The sequence below is a fragment of the Ctenopharyngodon idella genome, chromosome 8, assembly GCF_019924925.1.
Source record: "Ctenopharyngodon idella isolate HZGC_01 chromosome 8, HZGC01, whole genome shotgun sequence".
NCBI classification, from domain to species: domain Eukaryota; kingdom Metazoa; phylum Chordata; class Actinopteri; order Cypriniformes; family Xenocyprididae; genus Ctenopharyngodon; species Ctenopharyngodon idella.
Genome location: NC_067227.1, coordinates 23,337,246 through 23,357,478, shown reverse-complemented (window position 1 = coordinate 23,357,478; position 20,233 = coordinate 23,337,246). Strand labels below are relative to the sequence as shown.

Genomic DNA, 20,233 nt, shown 5'->3' with positions numbered 1-20,233 from the left:
TACTTCACAATATCACCGTTGTACTGTATTTTTTATCAAATAAATGTACCTGTAAAACAGCTTAACCTGGGGTTAAAAAGATGGTTTAGCAGTTAACCTGGCTCTTAATGAAAGACGCTGTGAACAGTACTCAAATGACTTTATTCATAATATGATTTTGCAATAAAAACATAAAAAGTAACATCTTTTGCCCTTATTACAACTTGCATCATATGACCACATGGTGGCATTGTATGCCAAGTTTAACACGTCATACTAAAGGTTACTCTTCTGTTCAGATCAAGGAAGGTTTTCTACCACGTTATCAAAACATATGTAAAAACCCAGACCTCCCCAAACCCCACGGATAAATACAGTAAGTCCTTCCGCGCTCACAAACACAAATAAAACCACCACTGACTGACAAAAGACAGCTCTCTGCACCTGCAAACGAAGTATGGGAAAATGATGCCGTATTAACCGTCGATTAATGTTTCCTTCAGCTCCTTTAGATAAGATTCCGACTGTCTACTATACATAAGTATTTATGTAATATGGTTGAAATATATGCCCCTCCATTAGTGTTGTTACTTTGCTGCATCCCATGTACAAAATACAGAGGTTCTTCACTTTCCTTCTGGAAAAAAACCCCCCAAAAAAACAAAACCAAAAAACCTTAAACTAGCTGGTCTTAGATGGATGAATTGGCTAACAAGTGCCCAAAACCCCTCTAAGACCAGCAAACTAGCTTAAGACTTTTTTTCAGCATGGTTTAAATCACATACATTAACAAACTCACAAACACTTGTTCGTTTCACAAATACGCAGTCCTCCCCTTGTAGTGGATAATAACGAGGCTACAACAGATGCTAGTAGAAATTCAACTGATATGCAAACATACCCTGCCATGGACTCATATATTGGCCTGAAGTAACAGTTTCAAGTTCTCATGGACACGTTTACAGTCTATCATGATTTTATGTGCTGATACAGAGGAGAAAAAAAAACAACAACTAAAAAATCCTTAAAAAACTGGCAATTCTTGACACAAAACAATTGACAAATTAATATCATATTGCATGTAAATATTGTATAAAATTCTTAAAAATACAGTTTAGACAATTAAGTACTTGAGTCAACAAAGCCAAAAGTGCAGAGGTACATAAATAATAAAAAAAAATAACCCCCTCAAATATATATATAAAAAAAAAAAAAAAAAAAAAAAAAAAGGGTGTTCTTGGTGGGATGTCTTTTCAGAGCTGCCACTCAAGTTCACCTAACTCCACCCCTTTGCCTCTTGCTCCACCCCTTTATGACAGGCTGACCCGAACCAGTATCCGGTCAAAGGTTAAAGTTCACAAACCAAGAGCTGGGAGTTAAAAGTTCACGCACATGACACTCAATCATTCTCTTGCTGAAAAACGCACAAACATCCCTAATCGCTTCAAGGCTATAAACGTTTTTGTTCGCTAAGATTCAGACGAATCATTTGAAGATTCAAAACCCATGCAAACGACACTCCCAGACTCTCGCAGGGTGAAGTTAAGGGCATGTGGTCTGCAGCTCAGGCCATGGAGCCTCTTAAAGCTATTAGCATAAGAATGGACACACAGAGGCGAAGTCGAGTGAAGCCGAGATGTAGTCGCTCTGAGAGAGAGAGAGAGAGAGAGAGAGAGAGAGAGAGAGAGAGAGAGAGAGAGAGAGAGAGAGAGAGAGAGAGAGAGAGAGAGAGAGAGAGAGAGAGAGAGAGTCGGAGTCAGAAGCACAGTGAATCTACAGACTGCTGTTCCGGCAGGGGCCACTGAGAGAAAAACAGCTCGTCTTGTCCTTTTCTTTTGTCTCTCCTGCTTAATCTAATGAATAAACCAGATATGATGACAGAAACACACAGAGATCAACACAGATTTCCAAATACTTTCACAAGCTGCACTAGCAATGCACAACATTTAAGTTCTAAGGCCCGTTTGGCGAACACCTAAATGAGGATTGATGCATATTGGCATACATATCGGAATCTCCCTGGGACGATATCCAGGTATCCCACATACACAGAAGGATTGACTAAAGTCGGAGTGAAAGATAACACTGCTGCAATTGCTAAGAGCACAAATGAGATGGTGTGAAAAAGGCACTAAGACTAGCCCTAGAGGATAAAAAGCGATACATTCATGGCGTGTGGGGCTTCCTTTTCCGACCACAATCGATCAAAAATACCTTGAAAAACATTGGTACAAAAATAAAATATAAAAGGTTGCAACCCTTGATGCATCAGTGCGTATGGCTACAGAGAGACTTTTTCTTTCCAGCTGATTCGATTATGACCTTCTAGCAGTCCTGGCCCCGTTAAGAAGAGATCTTCCTGTCCAACAGGATATTGAGGAGGAGAGAAGAAGTGTTGTAGTGTTGGTTTACAGTCGAGACGCCACATAGCTGCACTTCCTCCTCAAAATACTGTATGATTCACTCCTTTTCATGATTTGTTTCCCCACTCTTTTCATTTCCTGTGAACAGACTTTCACCTTTTTGCAGCCCTCTCTCAGGACAATAGAAGTGAAAAAGGGCAGCCTCCCCCCTCCCCCCAGCCTTGATGGACTTCCTGTCATGTGGCGGTGGCCTCCAGGTAGCTCTGTAGTTTACGGACAGTTGACTCATCCAATGAGAAAAGGTCAAAGTCAAAAGTTGTGTTGGTGACATTAAAGTGGCCGGTCTCCTCGATGAGGTTCACAATCTGGAGGCAGGAAGCAGGTCAATGGTGTTTGTTCAAAGCGTTTACACAAAAAAAAGCAAGCTATTTTAATTCACACGTAAACACCCACCTGCTGTAGAACGTTACGCTCTCTTAATGCCATTAACCTGCGATGAAGGTCTACCAGCTCTTCAGTGTACGCCTGAAACAAGAGGAGAGGAAGATGTCAGGAATGAGAGAACAGGAGATCAGTTTTCTACTGTCTCTCCAAAGACATGTACAAGCTTGTATTTGGACTAAAACTATTAAAAAAAAAAAAAAAAAAATCAACATTTACTGAAATTAGATGTAAAGAGCAGCTTTACAAACTAGTACCAGTAGCAGGATGTCATGCATTGTGCACTGACTTAATAGACTTCAGCTCCAAAACTAGTGAGCTGCCTACCTAGGCAGCATTTCAAGGCATCATAAAAAGGTTGCTGAGATGGAGGCAGTTCCAAAAAATGGCTTATTATACTACTACTAATAATAATTTTAAAGAAGAATTGTTGTTGTTATATATTAAGAGTAGTTGTTGTAATTATATATTTTATTTATAATATATATATATATATATATATATATATATATATATATATATATATATATATTTTTTTTTTTATAAATATATAATTATTAATATTATTATTATAATTTCATTAAATATTTTGGTAACACTTTACAATAACATTTCTTAACATTAATTAACTACATTAGTTATTATGATCTAACAATGAACAATACTTCTACAACATTTATTAATCTTAGCTAATGTTAATTTCAACATTTACTAATGCAATTTTAAGAAAAAAAATGTTAATTTTTAAGAAAAAAAGTTGTATGTTAACATTAGTTAATGCACTGTGAACTAACATGAACACGAACGTTTTTATCAACTGACATTAACAAAGGTTAATAAATACTGAAAGAATATAGTGCTCATTGTTAGTTTATGATAATTAATGCATTAACTAATGTCAACAAATGAGACCTTATTGTAAAGTGTAACCTATATGTTTATTAATAATAATAATAATAATAATAATAAATAATAAGTTATTATTATATAATTTATTATTGTATTTATTATTATTTTGTTATAATTCATTTAATAAATAATATTAATAATAATAATAATAATAGTTGTTATTATATAATTCTAAAATATAATTAATAATTATTATCATCATCATCATCATCATCATGTAATTATAATTATATTTAATTAAATTAATAATAATAATAATAATAATAATAATAATAATAATGATGATGATGATGATAATTAATTATTATTACTATTATTTTTAAAATATAATTAATTATCATCATCATCATCATCATCATGTAATTAAATATAATTATATTTAATTAAATTAATAATATTAATAATAATAATAATAATAATGATGATAATTAATTATATTTTATAAATAATAGTAATAATAATAATAATAATAACAACTAATTATTTGATGTAATTCTATAAATGTATTTATATATTAATTTTGAATAGAATTTATTTTCTTTAATTATGTAAGAAGAACAATTGTTTTTAATATATGTAATGTAATGAGAATAGTGGTTGTCATTATATATTTTATTTATCTAATAAATGTTATTGTAATGCATTTAAAATTTTTAAATTAACAATAGTTATTATTACATCATTGATTTAATAATGTATTGCTATTTTTTATTAAATATTATTGCTATTAAATTAAATAATAATAATTATTTTTACTACTGAATATTAATCAAATATTTTCCCCAATATTTGTGTTATGTATTCTTAAGCATTTTTGCATTCACACCATGTCGTAATTACCGCAATTACATGTTTTCAACTTGTAAAAAGCGTTACAAGAGCTTGTAGAGCTTGTAAGATGGGAATTGTTTGAGAGCTCCTACTTGTACCACCTGACCTCTGCAGATTCATTTAGGCGTTGATAGTGGTGCCACAGAAACACACAATTCCCAGTCCGAGGATGTGAACAGCTCCGAATAGAATGTCAAGTGTTGTCATCTTGAGACAATGGTAATTACGACATGCCTTGAATGCAGCATATCACTATTAGCTTAGCAGCATGCTAATGGAAAACTCTATTGAAAATCAATTGCAAATGAAGTTCCATTTCAGTTAGCATCCCTTAGAAGGGCACCTAAGTGGGCAGTAGACAGCAAGGCAGCTCACAAGGTCTAGTTGGGTTGAGTTGATCAAAAAAAAAAAAAAAAAAAAAAAAAACTTATGGAGGTAAGAGGTGGAAAATTAAAAGGTTGATTTACCCTTCCTACCTTGTCGTATCCCTTCTTCAGGACCTTTTCTTGACGTAAACAAGGGTCAGGACTCTTTCTGCCTGACACCTGCATGATAGACAGACAAAAGGAAACCGAGAGGAAAGGAACAAAATAGAGAAAAGAAAGGAAATCATACAAATGGACTAAAGAAGAGGTTTAAAGAATGATTAATCAAGACAATGATCTATGGCAGTGTTTTTCCAGCAATAGTGGACCAGTGCCTGAAGCGGTGCTGAAACTAAGCGGCGCTCCAAATCCCAGTGATCTGACTGGCAGCACCCAGTTAAGCAGCATTCCACAGTTATTGGATCAAAAGCTGCATGTCGCCACCTCATTTCAACACTGGGCGCAGCGTAATCCAAGAATTAATGCCAATCGTCCATCATCCGACAGTCAACAATCAAATTTCAAAGGAGCAAAACTGTGTGCTGTGAGTGTGTGCTGTAAACTGAACGATTGGCATGACTGAATGAATAAACACACCAATTGGATGACAGTCAAGAAGCTGACACAGTCTTGAGTATCAGTTCACCTTGTTGTTGGTGGAGCTGTGTTTCTGTGGCTGAGGGGGTGGGTCTCGACCGGGACGCTGCGGCCCGTCACTGCAGTCACTCTCGCTGTCTAAGCTCAGTCTGTGAGGGGCAAATATCAAACAATTAAACCCTGTGAGGAAGTTAAAGGTTTAACCAAACAAAATATGTCATATTTAATAATTTATTTAAAAATTGTCATCACTAACCCTTATGTTGTTCCAAACTTCTTCTGCGGAACACAAAAGAAGATTCTGAATGATGTTGGGAAAAAAACAGGCTCGGTTCCCATTGACTTCCATAGTATGGACAAAAAAATACCATGGAAGTCACTGGGAACCGAAACCGTTTTCTCGTCAACATTATTCAAATATCTTTTTTGTGTTACACAGAAGAAAGAAAGTCATACAGTTTTGAAACAACACGAGGGTGAGTGAGTAAATGATGACAGTTTTCATTTTTGGGTTAAATTCGGATTTAATTGTATGCAGCAAACTTAATTTTAACACTGAAAAGAAAATCCTATTCTACCAGTCATCTCACACTTCCAACCTCACAAAAGTAAGTCTTTCAAAGCAGCTCAGCAACACTTGAGTGAGATGAAGAATAAAGAGAGGCGTATGAAGTGAAGTGTTTACTCTGAGCAAACAAATCCGTTCTCCGCCTCTGCTAACATTGATTACAGGGACTTAAAGCATCTGAAAGACCTGCTTAAACAAACATTGGCAAGAAAAGAGGGAGAATGACCTGGAGTCTCGACTGGGCAGGTTGTTCTTGACTGGCGTCTCTTCGTCTGAGCTGCTATCGTCATCATCAGACTCCTCCGACTGGAGGTCCTCCACCATAGAGCGCAGCGGGCCTACAGACCAAAGTCCAGAGTGAGCATTTGCAACATCTACAGTGGTTTGGTTTAACTTTTAAACTCCCACTTTAAAGGTGAAGTGTGTTGTTTCTGTGCCACTAGCTTAACCAAACAGAATTTGAAAAATAATTACTGTTTTCAAACAGATTTCCTTAAAACAAAATGTCCCACCCCAAACTCACGCTATTAAGCCAATGTTCTGTCGGGCTGGCTGTTGCAAATAAAAATGTGAAAGGAACAAGCCAAAGACAAATTACACACATCAAAACAAGCCCCTCATTCCTTCATTTTAAGGAAGTGCCTGTTTCTGACACATCCTTAACACTCTCCATGGTAATCGATCAAAGCAGCAGTCTGATGAACTTGAGTTAAAGTATAGTAGGGAAATCTATTTATGGATCGGACCGCTTATCAGGACACTCCTTGCAGTAAAAGAGCAGATCCTACCTTGGCCTTGTTTCTGTTGTGGCTCAAAGTCTGAGTCGGAGCTGGACTCTGAGCTGGAGCTGGAATTAGATGGGCTGGAAGGTGCTGACTGCTGTGGGAAAGAGTGGACAGAATACAAATTAAAGAGTTTGTTTATCACTGACATTAGCTAAGGTTTTAGGTCAGGGGTTGGCACCTTTTTAACAGTGTTAATTTTAGTTTGTATATTTTTTTTTTTCACAATACATTTATTTATAATAAAAAAAGAAAAAAAAAAAAAAATTACGCAAAATTTTATTGCGTAAAAATAAAATTTAACACCATTTTAAAAAGATCACTATGGAAGCTTGTTTCCGCCATGGAATAAAAAATAAAAAAGGTAATTGCGACTTTTTCCTCTCACAATTCTGACTTTTTTCTCAGAATTGCGAGATATAAAGTCAGAATTGCGTGATATAAAGTCAGAATTGCGTAATATAAAATCAGAATTCTGAGTTACAAAGTCAGAATTCTGAGTTACAAAGTCAGAATTGCGTAATATAAAGTCAGAATTGAGAGTTATATCTCAATTCTGACTTTATAAGACGCGATTGCGAGTTTATATCACGCAATTCTGACTTTATAACTCACAATTGTGAGTTTATATCTCGCAATTCTGAGAAAAAAAATTCAGAATTGTGAGATATAAAGTTAGAATTGTGACTTTATATCATGCAATTCTGGTGGCGGAAACAAGCTTTCATAGATCACCAACCTGACTTATTTAAGTAAATAAATACATTTTATTGTGTAAAATAGAAATTAAAACGCAACGTTAAAAAAAAAAAAAAAAAAAAAAAAAATTGTAGTGAAAAAAAAAAAAAAAAAAGGAATTCATTCATTCATTAAAAAAAAAAAGGTGTTATCTTGATTTAAAACCCAAAACAAATCTTATAAACAAAACTATTACCACATAAGTCTAACCTCAGATTTAGACGAGGCCTCTTCATCCGAGTTGGAGTCATCGGATTCCGGAGGCTTCTTGGACTCCTTGACCTCCTGGGTCTCTGACTTGCCCTTGGCCCAGCGTCCCTTCTCTTTAGAGGCCTTCTTATCCACATAACCCGAGGAGGCTGTGGAGGAAGACGCGGTCCGGGGGGAGGTGCCGGTGAATCCCCCACCGCTGGAGCCTTTTGACCCCTCTGAACCCCCCTTCTTTGGCTTCTTGACACTAGGTTTGGGTGACTCCGCATTGGAAGGTCGTTTGCTAGGTGCTTTTCCATCGGCCGCTCCACCTCCCCCTCCACCACCCGCCGACACTGCCCCCCCTCCTTTAGGAGACATGCCTTCCATTTTGGACTCCTTCAGTGTGAGTTTGGGCTCCTTGAAAGCAGCTTTGGGCAGGACTTTGTTCTCGTCTTTCACTTTGATCTCTGTTTTCTTGGATGAGGAGGATGAAGATGACGAAGGGTCGCGGCTACTTTTGCTGCCGCCATCCCGGTCACCGTCCCCTTTAGATGTGGCCTTGCTCTCAGAGTCTTTTCGTGGCCGCTCTCGATGCTCCTTGGCCATTTTGTGGGATTTGGACACTTTGCTTCCCTCTTTACTGGGCTCCTACAGGAAAACAGTGTTAGTTTTTAGTCTTTACGGACTCAAATTCTACCTTTGGTTAGCAAACGATTAAAAACAATAATCCTTATTCACCAAATTAGATAGGAATTGGAACATACAGGGCAGGACAATATATAATAATTAGGGCTTTTCACTTTTCACTTAACTCTGGGTTATTGTCGTTTTAAACCCCACTTTTAACCCCGGTTAAACGTTTCACACTTGCAATTCAGAAGTGGGGTTAGCACCGCTTTTTACACAGGGTTAAGAAACCCTGCTCCGGAGCACAGTTAGCGCCGCTTTTGTGGTGTCAACCCTGCATTGCGGTGCAAAATGTGTGCAGTGGAAAACGATGTGGCGTTAGAATGTTACTACTAGATACTAAGCAACCGACAACCAATCGCGTGCCTCATATTCATGTGCTTTGGGTCACGCCACGGAAACTGTGCATTTTATATAAACAGTTCAGCATTCAGCATGTAATATGAAAAATGACAAACATCGACAGAAAATTAGTGAAATTGGAGTGAAGAAGAGACCGTTTCATTCTTATTTTTATAGTCTGAAAAGCCAATTCCGAAAAAAATGTGTAATATGAGGACGCACAATTCTAGAGCCTTTATGTAAACAGGTCAACTTATTAGTCATTTTGGTCATCTCTAATATATTAATATCGTAATCATTCAGTAGCATATTATTACTATCTGTCACCATTGGCCATGATACAACACATTGTCAAATACAACCAAACAGCAGATCCCCTATTAGGATAAAGCACACAGTTTGACACCTTTAATAATAAAATTATCACAAAAGGCTATTAAAGCGTGTCTTAACTGTGATCGTATAACCCATCTGTGACCTTCACACAAAGGTCATCTGCTGTATTAATGAGGCTGTGCTGAGATTGGGACTGTTAAAGCTAATGGGGATGCTGGAAGACGCCCAACACTAGATGATCACAGTAAATCAACAGCGAGTGACTGACCCTCTTTACTGCACTAATGAAAGATGCCACAGAGTGACCCAGACAAAGCGCCAGTGCTCGGATATGATAAAGCGAAGGTCATTTAATAGAGATATGACACATGTCCTACATAATGGACTCTTAATTCCTACTGAAACAATCTAATCTGCTGCTTAGAAGTAAACAAAAGGAAGAATAGAGAAAGCTATGATCCCTTAATATTTTAAGGTTTCCGGTATTCACGCATGATAAAGTATTTGAGAAGAAATACAGAGGGGTCCAAAAGTCTATAATCAGAATTTAATTGTTAACATAACTTAAAATATATAAATGAAAACATAATTATAATTTGAACATATAATTATAATCTTAACAATTTAAATGAAAATAAACTACTGTTTAAAAGTTTGGGGTCTGTAGGATTTTTTAAATATTTTTGACAGAAAACTTACGCTTACTAAGGCTGTATTTTTTTTATCAAAAATACAGTAGAAGTAATAATATTCTGCAACATTATTACAATTTTTTAAAAGATGTTTTTTTCTATAATTCTATAAATTCTCTAATTTATTCCTGTGATGACAAAGCCGAGTCTTTAGTGTCACATGATCCTTCAGAAATCATTATAATATGTTGATTTGGTGCTCAAGAAACATTTCTTATTATTATCAATGTTGAAAACAGTTCTTTGTTGAACAGAAATTTCAAAAGAACAGCATTTATTTAAAACAGAAGTATTTTGTAACATTGTAAATGTCTTTACTGTCACTTTTGATCAATTTAATGCATCCTTGCTGAATAAAAGTTAATTTCTATCAAAAAAAAAAAAAAAAAAAAAAAAACTTCCTGACCCCAAACTTTTAAACAGTAGCGTAATTTTGATTATATATATATATATATATATATCACAGCTTTTTTTCTGTTAAAAAAAAAAGTCAAAATCCTGATCTAATTTTGGACCCTAATGCATTAAAAAAAAAAAAAAAAAAAAAAAAAAAAAAGAGAAACAACAGCACATCATTCAGATGATGGCATATTTTTCAGACCTTTGATCCTTGTGAGGTCTTGCTCTTCTTAGGGTCAGAAAAGGCAGAAAGTGGGATAGTTGGAAGCATGGGGTAATCTGGGCTGGGTCTCGGGAGCACTTCTGATCCCTCTGGGACCACCATGATCTGAATGAGAGATTAGAGCACCAAAAAAATTCCTTAATAAACTGTGCAAAAAAAAACAAAAAAAAAAAACAATAACTTTATGTTGTTTACAACATCAGAAAACAAATCTCCCAGAATACACCACTCACCCCTCCAGCCTTGACCAGCTTGCGACGGAAGTCACGAGTGGGGTTATTAAAGGTGAGTTTCTCACAGCGTAGATGATTGACAGGCGGGTTGCCCTCCAGGTTGAGAAAGAGGTCGTAATTGAAGCACACCTTCTTTGGCTCCTCCTGTGTGAATCGCAATATTCAGTGATTTCATAAAATCATCTTATATTAAAGGTGCAGTAAGCGATTCTGAGAAACACTGTTAATATCTGAATCAACCCAAACAAACACACCCCTCCCTTCATTGGTCCACCCCAAAAATGAACCAACACACAATGAAGAGTGGATGTCTCTTTATCATAGCTGAAGTGAAGCTAAATAACGCTTCATGAAAAATAAATCGAAGATGACAAATGAACAAGGAAGAACAAAAAATGAACCTACATGTATATACAAGAGTTTGTTGTTAGTCGCCAGCAGCACACCAGCTCCAGACAAACAATGATACTAAAAACTGTCCTGTTACTGTAACATTAAAACAAACAAACAGCAAAACTAATGTTACTCACATATGGAGCAGAAACTAGTGTTTTTAAAAAGTACTGACTCGGTACCAAAGTGAAAACTGAAAGTACTGAAATTTAAAAAAAAAAATGTGACAATACCAGCATTTCCCCCTAGTATTTTGAGCGCTGTTGAGCGGATTCTTAAACACCTCTGATTGGCCATTGTGTTCACACACTCAACAGATATGTCTGTTATTGGCTACAATGATCAACACAAAGGAGCTTTTGAAAGCACATGGAAGTGTTTGAAAGCGTTTTGAAAGTGGGAGCATTTGAAAGCAGGCATCTATCAGCAGACCGGTCCACTGATAGACGCCTGCTTTCAAACTCTCCCGTGTGTATCTGTGTAAGCTCTCGGTGAAGAGCATCAAAGGTGTCTATTTACGACATGTTTTTGAAGCACTGATCATTGTAGCCAATCACAGACATCTCTGTTGAGCGTGTGATTCACAATGGCCAATCAGAGGTGTTTAAGAATCCTCTCAACAGCGCTCAAAATGCTAGGGGGAAATGCTGGTATCGTCACATTTTTAAAATTTCAGTTCCGACTTGGTACCGAAGTCTGTAATTTTGACAACACTAGCCGAAACAACGCAACCTCCATCCATTTTCAGGCCTTCCCGCTTGGGTCTCTCCAGCACTGGAAAGCTTTTCTAATATTAAAAAGGGTCCTACAGCTCTTGCCTGATCATAACCCTTCTTTTTCCAGTGCTATTCCTTTGACCTTTTCTCTTTTGTAATGTCTTTCAGCTATCTCTCTTTCTGCAGTCTTTCTTCAAATCTCCCTCTTGCTCACCATCTCTCCTCCCCCATCATGAGTGGATACGCCCCCTAATGCTGATTGGCTACAAGTGTGTTGTGGTGCTCGGTCCGATCCACTTTCAACAGCATTTCTCAGAAATCTGCATCTTTAATGAGCAACTCAAGCATTTGAAGTGAGTCAACAAAAGCAGAAACTGGAGTAATTCTAGGACTTCTTTCATGGGTTGGCTCTGCCAGAGTTTCATTCAAGATTCAAAAGCAAAACCTCAGCAAAGATCAGAATTACAAATCAAACACCCAACATTCTCCACCTCAATCTTTTTATCTCTGTTCCTCAGCATGCAGAAATCTGTGAGTTGCTGAAAACAACTCAGGAAAACAAGACTCTCTGAAGGCTGGGGATGTTTTCCAGACAAGATTCGACAGATACGGTTGCATATCACAAGCCTGTGAGTCAGCGGGTGGGCTTGAAAAAGAGAGCGTAATTGTCTCGCATTATGCCAGTTAGCTCATAAGGCAAATCATTCTACGGTGCCTACTTAATGTCACTGAGGGGAAGTTCACAAATGACAAGACAGAGGAAGAGAAGCTGATGCTTTGATGAGTCACAGATTGAGAGAGGGATGTGTGCAAATGTAAATGTGAAAAATAAAACACTACAATAGCAAATAGCAAGAGATAATAGCAAAAGAGCACAGGAGAGTTACATCAAGAGACTTAAGATACCTCACCTTGTTTTTGAAATAGACCTCTATGGGCATCAGAAAGCCAGCATAACCAGACTCCTCAACCTTGTATGGGGGCTCCTTACACACTGACATTAAAATGAATACATGAATTATTTCACTGAAAATTGGTGCATATACCATATATTTAAAATAAAAACTTGAGAAGAATGACATTTTTAATGTTTTTGAAAGTATCTTATGCTCACCATGGCTGTATTTAATAAAAAAAAATACAGTAAAAACAGTAATTTGTGAAATATTAACATTTTAAAAAGCTGTTTTCTATTTGAAAATATTTTAAAATGTAATTTCCTGTGATGGCAAAGATGAATTTTCAGCATCAATACTCCAGTCTTCAGTCTTAAGTATTATTTAATGTTTGATATTGTTAAAGATTGTTATTGTATTACATTTTTTCCATTGTGTTACATTTTCTTTTACAAATACGAAAGGGAAGGCTTTGCTCATTATTATTAATTGTTACATCATGTTTGCTCTGATTGCCGGAAAGGAACATACCGTTATGTGTGCGCGCACACAATTTTGGGCGATCTTCCCAAAATTTCATATCACGATCTTATAACAAACAATCACGATCCACAATCTGAATTGCGATCTTCCCAGTTTTGAGATGTACTACTGAGAATATCCAGACTGGAACAAGCCTATTTGCACAATTTAAACACAGTATTGCACTAAACAATCAGTTGTCAAAATAGTCATTAAACCCTGAGTTAAACTTTAAAACACTGCACAGTCTTCACTGTATGAATTAAATATAGATTGATTCTTATTAAAACTACTAAAGTTATTCAGTTAAGAGCAGTGAGAGATTTTTGTATTTTGTAAGAGGCGAAAGCACACCGCTTTAAAGGAAAGGGACGGCATGCGGCACAATGATCATATTAACTTGACTATCATGTTTTCATAATCGTTAGAAGCCAAAATCGAAACCGAAACTAAAATTTGATTCATCACACAGCGCTACTGCTGTTGAATTGTTTTTCAAATGCGTCACCACACATGAAAGACACATGATAGGGACACCTGATAAAATTCGGCCAGTCAGCACAGCCATCTAGTAGGCAGTCATTGCTGTATTGTAACATTATTACAAGGACATAAAAGATTTGCTTAAAAAGTAGATTTTAGATGTCTTCAAGATCGATCACAATATAAAATCGTCAGATCGCCCACCCCTAAATGATACATTCAAAATATCCCTCTGTCCATATTATTATCAAGTAATGTGAATAAAACAAAGCTATCTTTGATCTTAGACCAGCACTGTTAGTCCAAGACATGTGACACCTGGAATGCATGAAGTGTAATGGGTTGATGTTTAATCTACTGACAAGAGTTTCATTTCTCCAGTCATCCGAGGCTGCTTATTTGCTGCCTAAAGTATTGATTTATTATCAGCAATGAAATACTAGATGCTGGTATTGTACCAAGCCAAAATTTTGATATTGATCCAACCCTAACCTTAAATATTTAAAAAGGAAGCATGCTGCTCCTCACGATGTGTAACATGTCATGTGGCTCTCATATACAGTTTTTGAAGACTGAATTGTGAGTGGTGGTGCAATATATGATCTGTGAAATTTACCTCTCTTGGGTTTAGGAAAGCTCTCGTGCAGCCGGAAGACGACTTTATCCACAAAGTGCTGAATGTCGCTGTTCTCGGGGCCTCGCACAAACACCATCCAGTCATGAGTGAAGCCCTCTGATGTCACCTTCTTCCTCAGCTGGGCCCGGTGACCCAACTCAAGCTTTACCTGAACCGTGCACTGCAAAAATAGAAACACATATTAATTAAATGCTTCAATAAAACTGAGGTCAGTTGAAGTTCAGTAGAGGAGACCAGCAGCATATGCGCACACACACACACACACACACACACACACACACACACATCAATACTTAAAGTATCAATAAGATATTGACAACGTGAAAGGCCATATCACATAAAGGGTGCTTCTCAAACAGAAGGCTGCATCCTACTGAGGCTGTGTCCTTCTTAGTCCAGACCTTCGGAAGTTTCCAGACTAGAGTCCTCCTCAGCATTAAACGCTAGAATGAGACAGTCTACCAAGTGCACATGGCTACGTCATAAATGTTTAAATACTATTTAAACTTAATTTTGGAAAAATACTTTGTATTACAAATCTTTATTGGCTTTCTATTAATGCAATACAGTGAATGACAGCCGTCTCCCAGTGGCTTACATTATTGGCAGTTTAGTGTTAAATGATTAATTTACAGCAAAACAAAACATAACATCTATACTTTCATGTCTGAAAACATTATTTTTGTCTCTATTTCATAATAAACTCAGACAAGCTCAGTACGGACTCGTTTTCCGTCAGTTTATTTTCTTGAATATAAATGTATACAAAGGATTGTGGGTCATTTAAGGCCGTGAAGGACACATTCGATGCTTCCTTCAAAACAGGCCAGAAGGAGGATGCGAAACGAAGGCTGCCTTCAGATTGAGATGGCCTTAAGCGACGTTTGATGACGTAGCAGCCAAGATAGGCTGCATATTATATATACATAAAATATTATACACACACATATACGTATATATATATGTGACAAGTAAAGTCATTGTTACAAAGTATTTCCATTTCAAATAAATGAACAATGTATATAAATGAAATGTAACAATGACTTTACTTGTCACATACACTATATTTCCAAAAGTACTGGGACACCCCTCCAAATCATTGAATTCAGGTGTTCCAATCACTTCCATGGCCACAGGTGTATAAAATCAAGCACCTAAGCATGCAGACTGCTTCTACAAACATTTGTAAAAGAATGGGTCGCTCTCAGGAGCTCAGTGAATTCAAGCGTGGTACCGTGATAGGTTGCCACCTGTGCAATAAGTCCATTCGTGAAATTTCCTCACTACTAAATATTCCACGGTCAACTGTTAGTGGTATCATAAAGTGGAAGCAATTGGGAACAACAGCAACTCAGCTACGAAGTGGTAGGCCACGTTAAAAAAATAAATAAAAAAAAATTCACAGAGCGCGGTCAGCGCATGCTGGCATCGCCAACTTTCTGCAGAGTCAATAGCTACAGACCTCCAAACTTCATGTGGCCTTCAGATTAGCTCAAGAACAGTGCGTAGAGAGCTTCATGGAATGGGTTTCATGGCCGAGCAGCTGCATCCAAGCCTTACATCACCAAGTGCAATGCAAAGCGTCGGATGCAGTGGTGTAAAGCACGCCGCCACTGGACTCTCGAGCAGTGGAGATGTGTTCTTTGGAGTGACGAATCACGCTTCTCTGTCTGGCAATCCAATGGACAAGTCTGGGTTTGGTGGTTGCCAGGAGAACAGTACTTGCCTGACTGCATTGTGCCAAGTGTAAAGTTTGGTGGAGTAGGATTATGGTGTGGGGTTGTTTTTCAGGGGTTGGGCTTGGCCCCTTAGTTCCAGTGAAAGGAACTCTTAATGCTTCAGCATACCAAGACATTTTGGACAATTTCATGCTCCCAACTTTGTGGGAACAGTTTGGGGATGGCCCCTTCCTGTTCCAACATGACTGCGCACCAGTGCACAAAGCAAGGTCCATAAAGACATGGATGAGTGAGTTTGGTGTGGAGGAACTTGACTGGCCTGCACAGAGTCCTGACCTCAACCCGATAGAACACCTTTGGGATGAATTAGAGTGGAGACTGCGAGCCAGGCCTTCTTGCCAACATCACTGCCTGAAATCACAAATGCGCTTCTAGAAGAATGGTCACAAATTCCCATAAACACACTCCTAAACCTTGTGGAAAGCCTTCCCAGAAGAGTTGAAGCTGTTATAGCTGCAAAGGGTGGGCCAACTCCATATTAAACCCTACGGATTAAGAATGGGATTTCATTAAAGTTCATGTAAAGGCAGGCGTCCAAAAACTTTTGCAATATAGTGTATGTATGTGTATATATGTATAATATACATATATATTAAAATCTAATAAAATATGTATTACATATATTTTAATATTAAGAAATAATTTTATGCAATGGTGCTTTTTTGTCCTCCTAAAAAAAGGACAAAAAATGGATTCCATCACATTGGAAAATCATCAAGCTGTAGGGAATTTTATTTGTGGAGGACTGTGTTTTAATTGAGTGAATTCATATAGCTGAAAAAACTTATTGAAATAGCAGAGAAGAGTTACTAATAAAAGGCCTCTAGACACCAAAATCTGAGTAAGAATACCCTTCATACACATGCTCAAGCTAATCATCTGTATCATCAACTGGTTCTGCCAAATGGCCAGAAAAAGCCATCAAGGGAATTCCTTGAAAAGCAGCCAGGAAAAATGAACACTGCCCACATAGGGTGGAGACAGGCCAGATTGGGTTCAGGTGCCCAGAGATGCTCAGCAGCTGCTGCTGACTCGATCCCCTGAACTCGTGGAGATTTAAGAACCAGAACAGAGAATAAGATTGAGACAAGCTTCTTTTCTTTCTTTTTTTTACTTTTCTGAAAGATGGGAAGCATAAGAACGAGAGGAAGGAAAATCTTATTGGCTGCCGTCTGGCCTGTTCTTCCTTTCACCATAAAGCCCTTTAACTCCCTGCGTTGGCTGACACTGCCACTTGTCCGAGCCAAAACCTGCCAGCCAGTCCTCGATGCTGCCAGGCATCAGAATAACCCCTATGAGTCCATCTCTCATTCACTCACCCACAAACCCCAGCCGTGTCACATATATAGACAGACAGTGAGACAAAAGCCTGGCTACCCTCAACGGCAAGAACCACTGCTCTTCTTCCAGAACTTGCCATTTGTAATTTCATCACAGCAACAGCAACTTGCCTTGAAGTAACGATTACAAACGCTACCTACATAAAAGCTGTTCCACCCCGCCTGAAAGGAACATGACCATCCGAATATGAAGACGATACGGGACAGACAGGAGACGTACACAATAAGAGATTCAACACATGACCACGCTAATCCCACGGTGAAAAAGGGTAAAAAAAGATCAAAAGGCCTTTTTGAAAAGGAGTAGATTAAACAGGAGGACAGACAAACACTACTGGCTCCCGGTCTCACAAGACAGAAGGGTGCAGGTCTCACAAATTCCCAGCATAAACACTCCCACATCAATTTTTGTTAAAAAATGCGAAATAGACACAAAAGTGGCAGACTGGATTCCTCTCAGGTCACTGCTATGATACAGATTATCAGTCAAGCACAGTAAAAATACAAGCAGGTCACGTGTAAGCCGACAGGCAAACGACAAAACAACAAAACAAGTCTCAGAAGAGTTGCTGCAATGCTGTTGTCAAAGGCTGGAAAACATCATGAATGAATGAAACCAGTACAAGTACAACTATATTTCATTACTTGAGAAGTGGAGGGACAAAAAAGTTTACAAAAATCACATTAAATAAAAATAAATTAAGATTTTTGTTTTGAGATTTGCTTTCATGTTTTCATCTAGCTCATGTAACTGCAATAAGTAGTCTAAAGCAGGATTATGCAAGTTAAAAGGAGAAAAACAATACAACCGGACTGATAATGGAATAGCTGGATAAACAGCTCATTAATATTAAGCAGTAATGCTTAAGCAAAAAAAGAATCGAGACCGCTTTATTATGACTACTAACATTATGATAGTAATAACGTAGTCAAAATGTCAAATCAAAATACCACAATTATTGCTATTGCATTAAAACTGTCATAAAGATGACATATTGATGTTTTATGATTTTGCACTAGTGACAATAACTGTAGCAACTATAGTAATTTCAAAGAAATGTTGAAATTCCATATCACGGTGTAATAATTTCACAGTAGTAACAATAACTGTAGCGGAAACAGATTCCTATTTTAGGCACACTTTTGTAATGGGGCCCATCCAACATTAATAATAACAGAAAAAGTTTAATTCTAAAATAATGTATTTAGTAGCAGCAAAAGCAATGAACCTACTGCAGACCACAGACACAAATAGCCAGGATGTTAAGGCAATGATATTCATCTACAGCATATGATCACTGCTGCTGCTCATAAATCATATTGCATAAAAGAGCAATTAATTAGCCTTGGAAGGAGACAGATTCCCGCTTTAGGAGTCCATCAGGGACCCCCACCCTCAGAGCAGACCTGTGCAATGCCCTCAGCCTTCAGTGTGCCTGCTCTCTCTGTCAGGAACACTAATACGCGAAAATGCATGTTCCTCATTTCCTTTAATAAAAGCCGCAGACTGTAGTGACTCCCGGGCCAGAGAGAAGCACAGGACAAAAACACTCTCCTTTGTGTTTCTGCTGGTACATGCACGACTTGCCTACTGCAAAAGCTGGCGCACGCATCCAGCCCTTTAGGCTGAGCTGATGTCCCCAAATACCGATGTAGCTTTAATATGCGTGGCCAGCTCGAGTCAGATAGCTGAGAGGAGGGAGGAGGGAAGAGGGAGGGGGGTATATGGGTCCGATCCGCTGCTTTCACGAGCCCCAAGTGTCCACATTCAGTTGCAATGGTGGATTTCTCTAAGCGCGCGCTTACAAAAGTTGACTTCACTCCATGCAACAGCAAAAGCGTTTCATACTCTACCTGATTCTCCATAGTTCACCGGCCTGATGAAGGTCCTGTTTATTTACAGAAGGCTTTTGAGCGGCTGCTCCCGACTCCTCATTGTGTGTCAATTCCAGCCCAAAACCGGAAACTAGACGGTTCCCCTCCCCTCTCCGGACCTCTGGCATGCACCCAAAACAGAAAGCGTTTGTGACCAATCATATGCCGTCTAGGATGCGATTTACGCCGCCTAGCCAATTGTGAAGCGCGGTGGGCGGGACTTCCCACGGGCTGCCTGTGCTGGTAGGTAATAATTAGAGATTAGCCGAACCGATGGGATGTTTTTATTTTTTGTAGTCTAGTAGCGCTACATAACGTGCGGTTATTTTTTCCTGAATTATTTTCAGTTCCGTATTTGAAAACAATGCATGTTACACACAGCTGTGTTATGATTGGTTGGTTGAGGGCATGCCTCTGTTATATGTGTTTAATTAGGGAATTACAATAAATAATTAATGCTTAGTGATTTCACTTGCCATTTGAAGGGACTAATTTAATATATGGGAGACTGGGGCTAGTTGTCACACATTTTACTATAGTAAATATTTTTAAGGGTTTTTTTTTTTTTTGTTTTTCCTGTATAAGCACTATTAAAGTCTTGGCTACAATAAAGCTAGCCCATTGAACATTTCAACCGGGAAAAAATAGTTAATTTAGCACACGTTGACCCAATAGCGGGCATGTTGTCACTATATGGGGTAAGTTGTCACAATGGAATCTGGCTTTAAATAGCCTATTATAGGCTTTTCAGCTAAATTTAAACAGTAAACAAACGTAAAATGTTATGATAGGCCTATTAGAATTTTAGTTTGGATTACAGAATTCACGAAAAAGTATTATTATTGCTTTAAAATCATAAAACGAACCACTTGTCAGGCTTCAAATAATAACTGCAGATCATTGTATTTCAGCAGAAGGTAGTAATGCAGTTCATGAAGCAGCTCAACTGCAATAC

The 20,233-nt window shown here is 37.8% G+C and overlaps 1 protein-coding gene across 4 annotated transcripts; it reads right to left on the bottom strand.

The window, feature by feature from the left end:
* Nucleotides 1–122: 122 nt before the first annotated feature.
* On the bottom strand, nucleotides 123–19,428 carry mllt1a (MLLT1 super elongation complex subunit a). Of its 4 annotated transcripts, none has more exons than XM_051903217.1 (12): nucleotides 19,258–19,428; nucleotides 14,304–14,484; nucleotides 12,698–12,780; nucleotides 10,678–10,821; nucleotides 10,424–10,549; nucleotides 7,784–8,413; nucleotides 6,842–6,929; nucleotides 6,280–6,391; nucleotides 5,535–5,634; nucleotides 4,991–5,068; nucleotides 2,796–2,867; nucleotides 123–2,707 (listed from the first exon to the last, which is right to left on the bottom strand). In XM_051903217.1, exons 1-12 carry the CDS (start codon nucleotides 19,267–19,269, stop codon nucleotides 2,579–2,581), a joined length of 1,755 nt encoding a protein of 584 aa, XP_051759177.1. In that variant the 5' UTR covers nucleotides 19,270–19,428; the 3' UTR covers nucleotides 123–2,578. The 4 variants fall into 4 exon arrangements, with proteins under 4 accessions (XP_051759177.1, XP_051759180.1, XP_051759176.1 ...); XM_051903220.1 differs by having other exon boundaries at nucleotides 5,000–5,068; XM_051903216.1 differs by having other exon boundaries at nucleotides 6,842–6,932; nucleotides 19,258–19,425.
* Nucleotides 19,429–20,233: the final 805 nt, after the last annotated feature.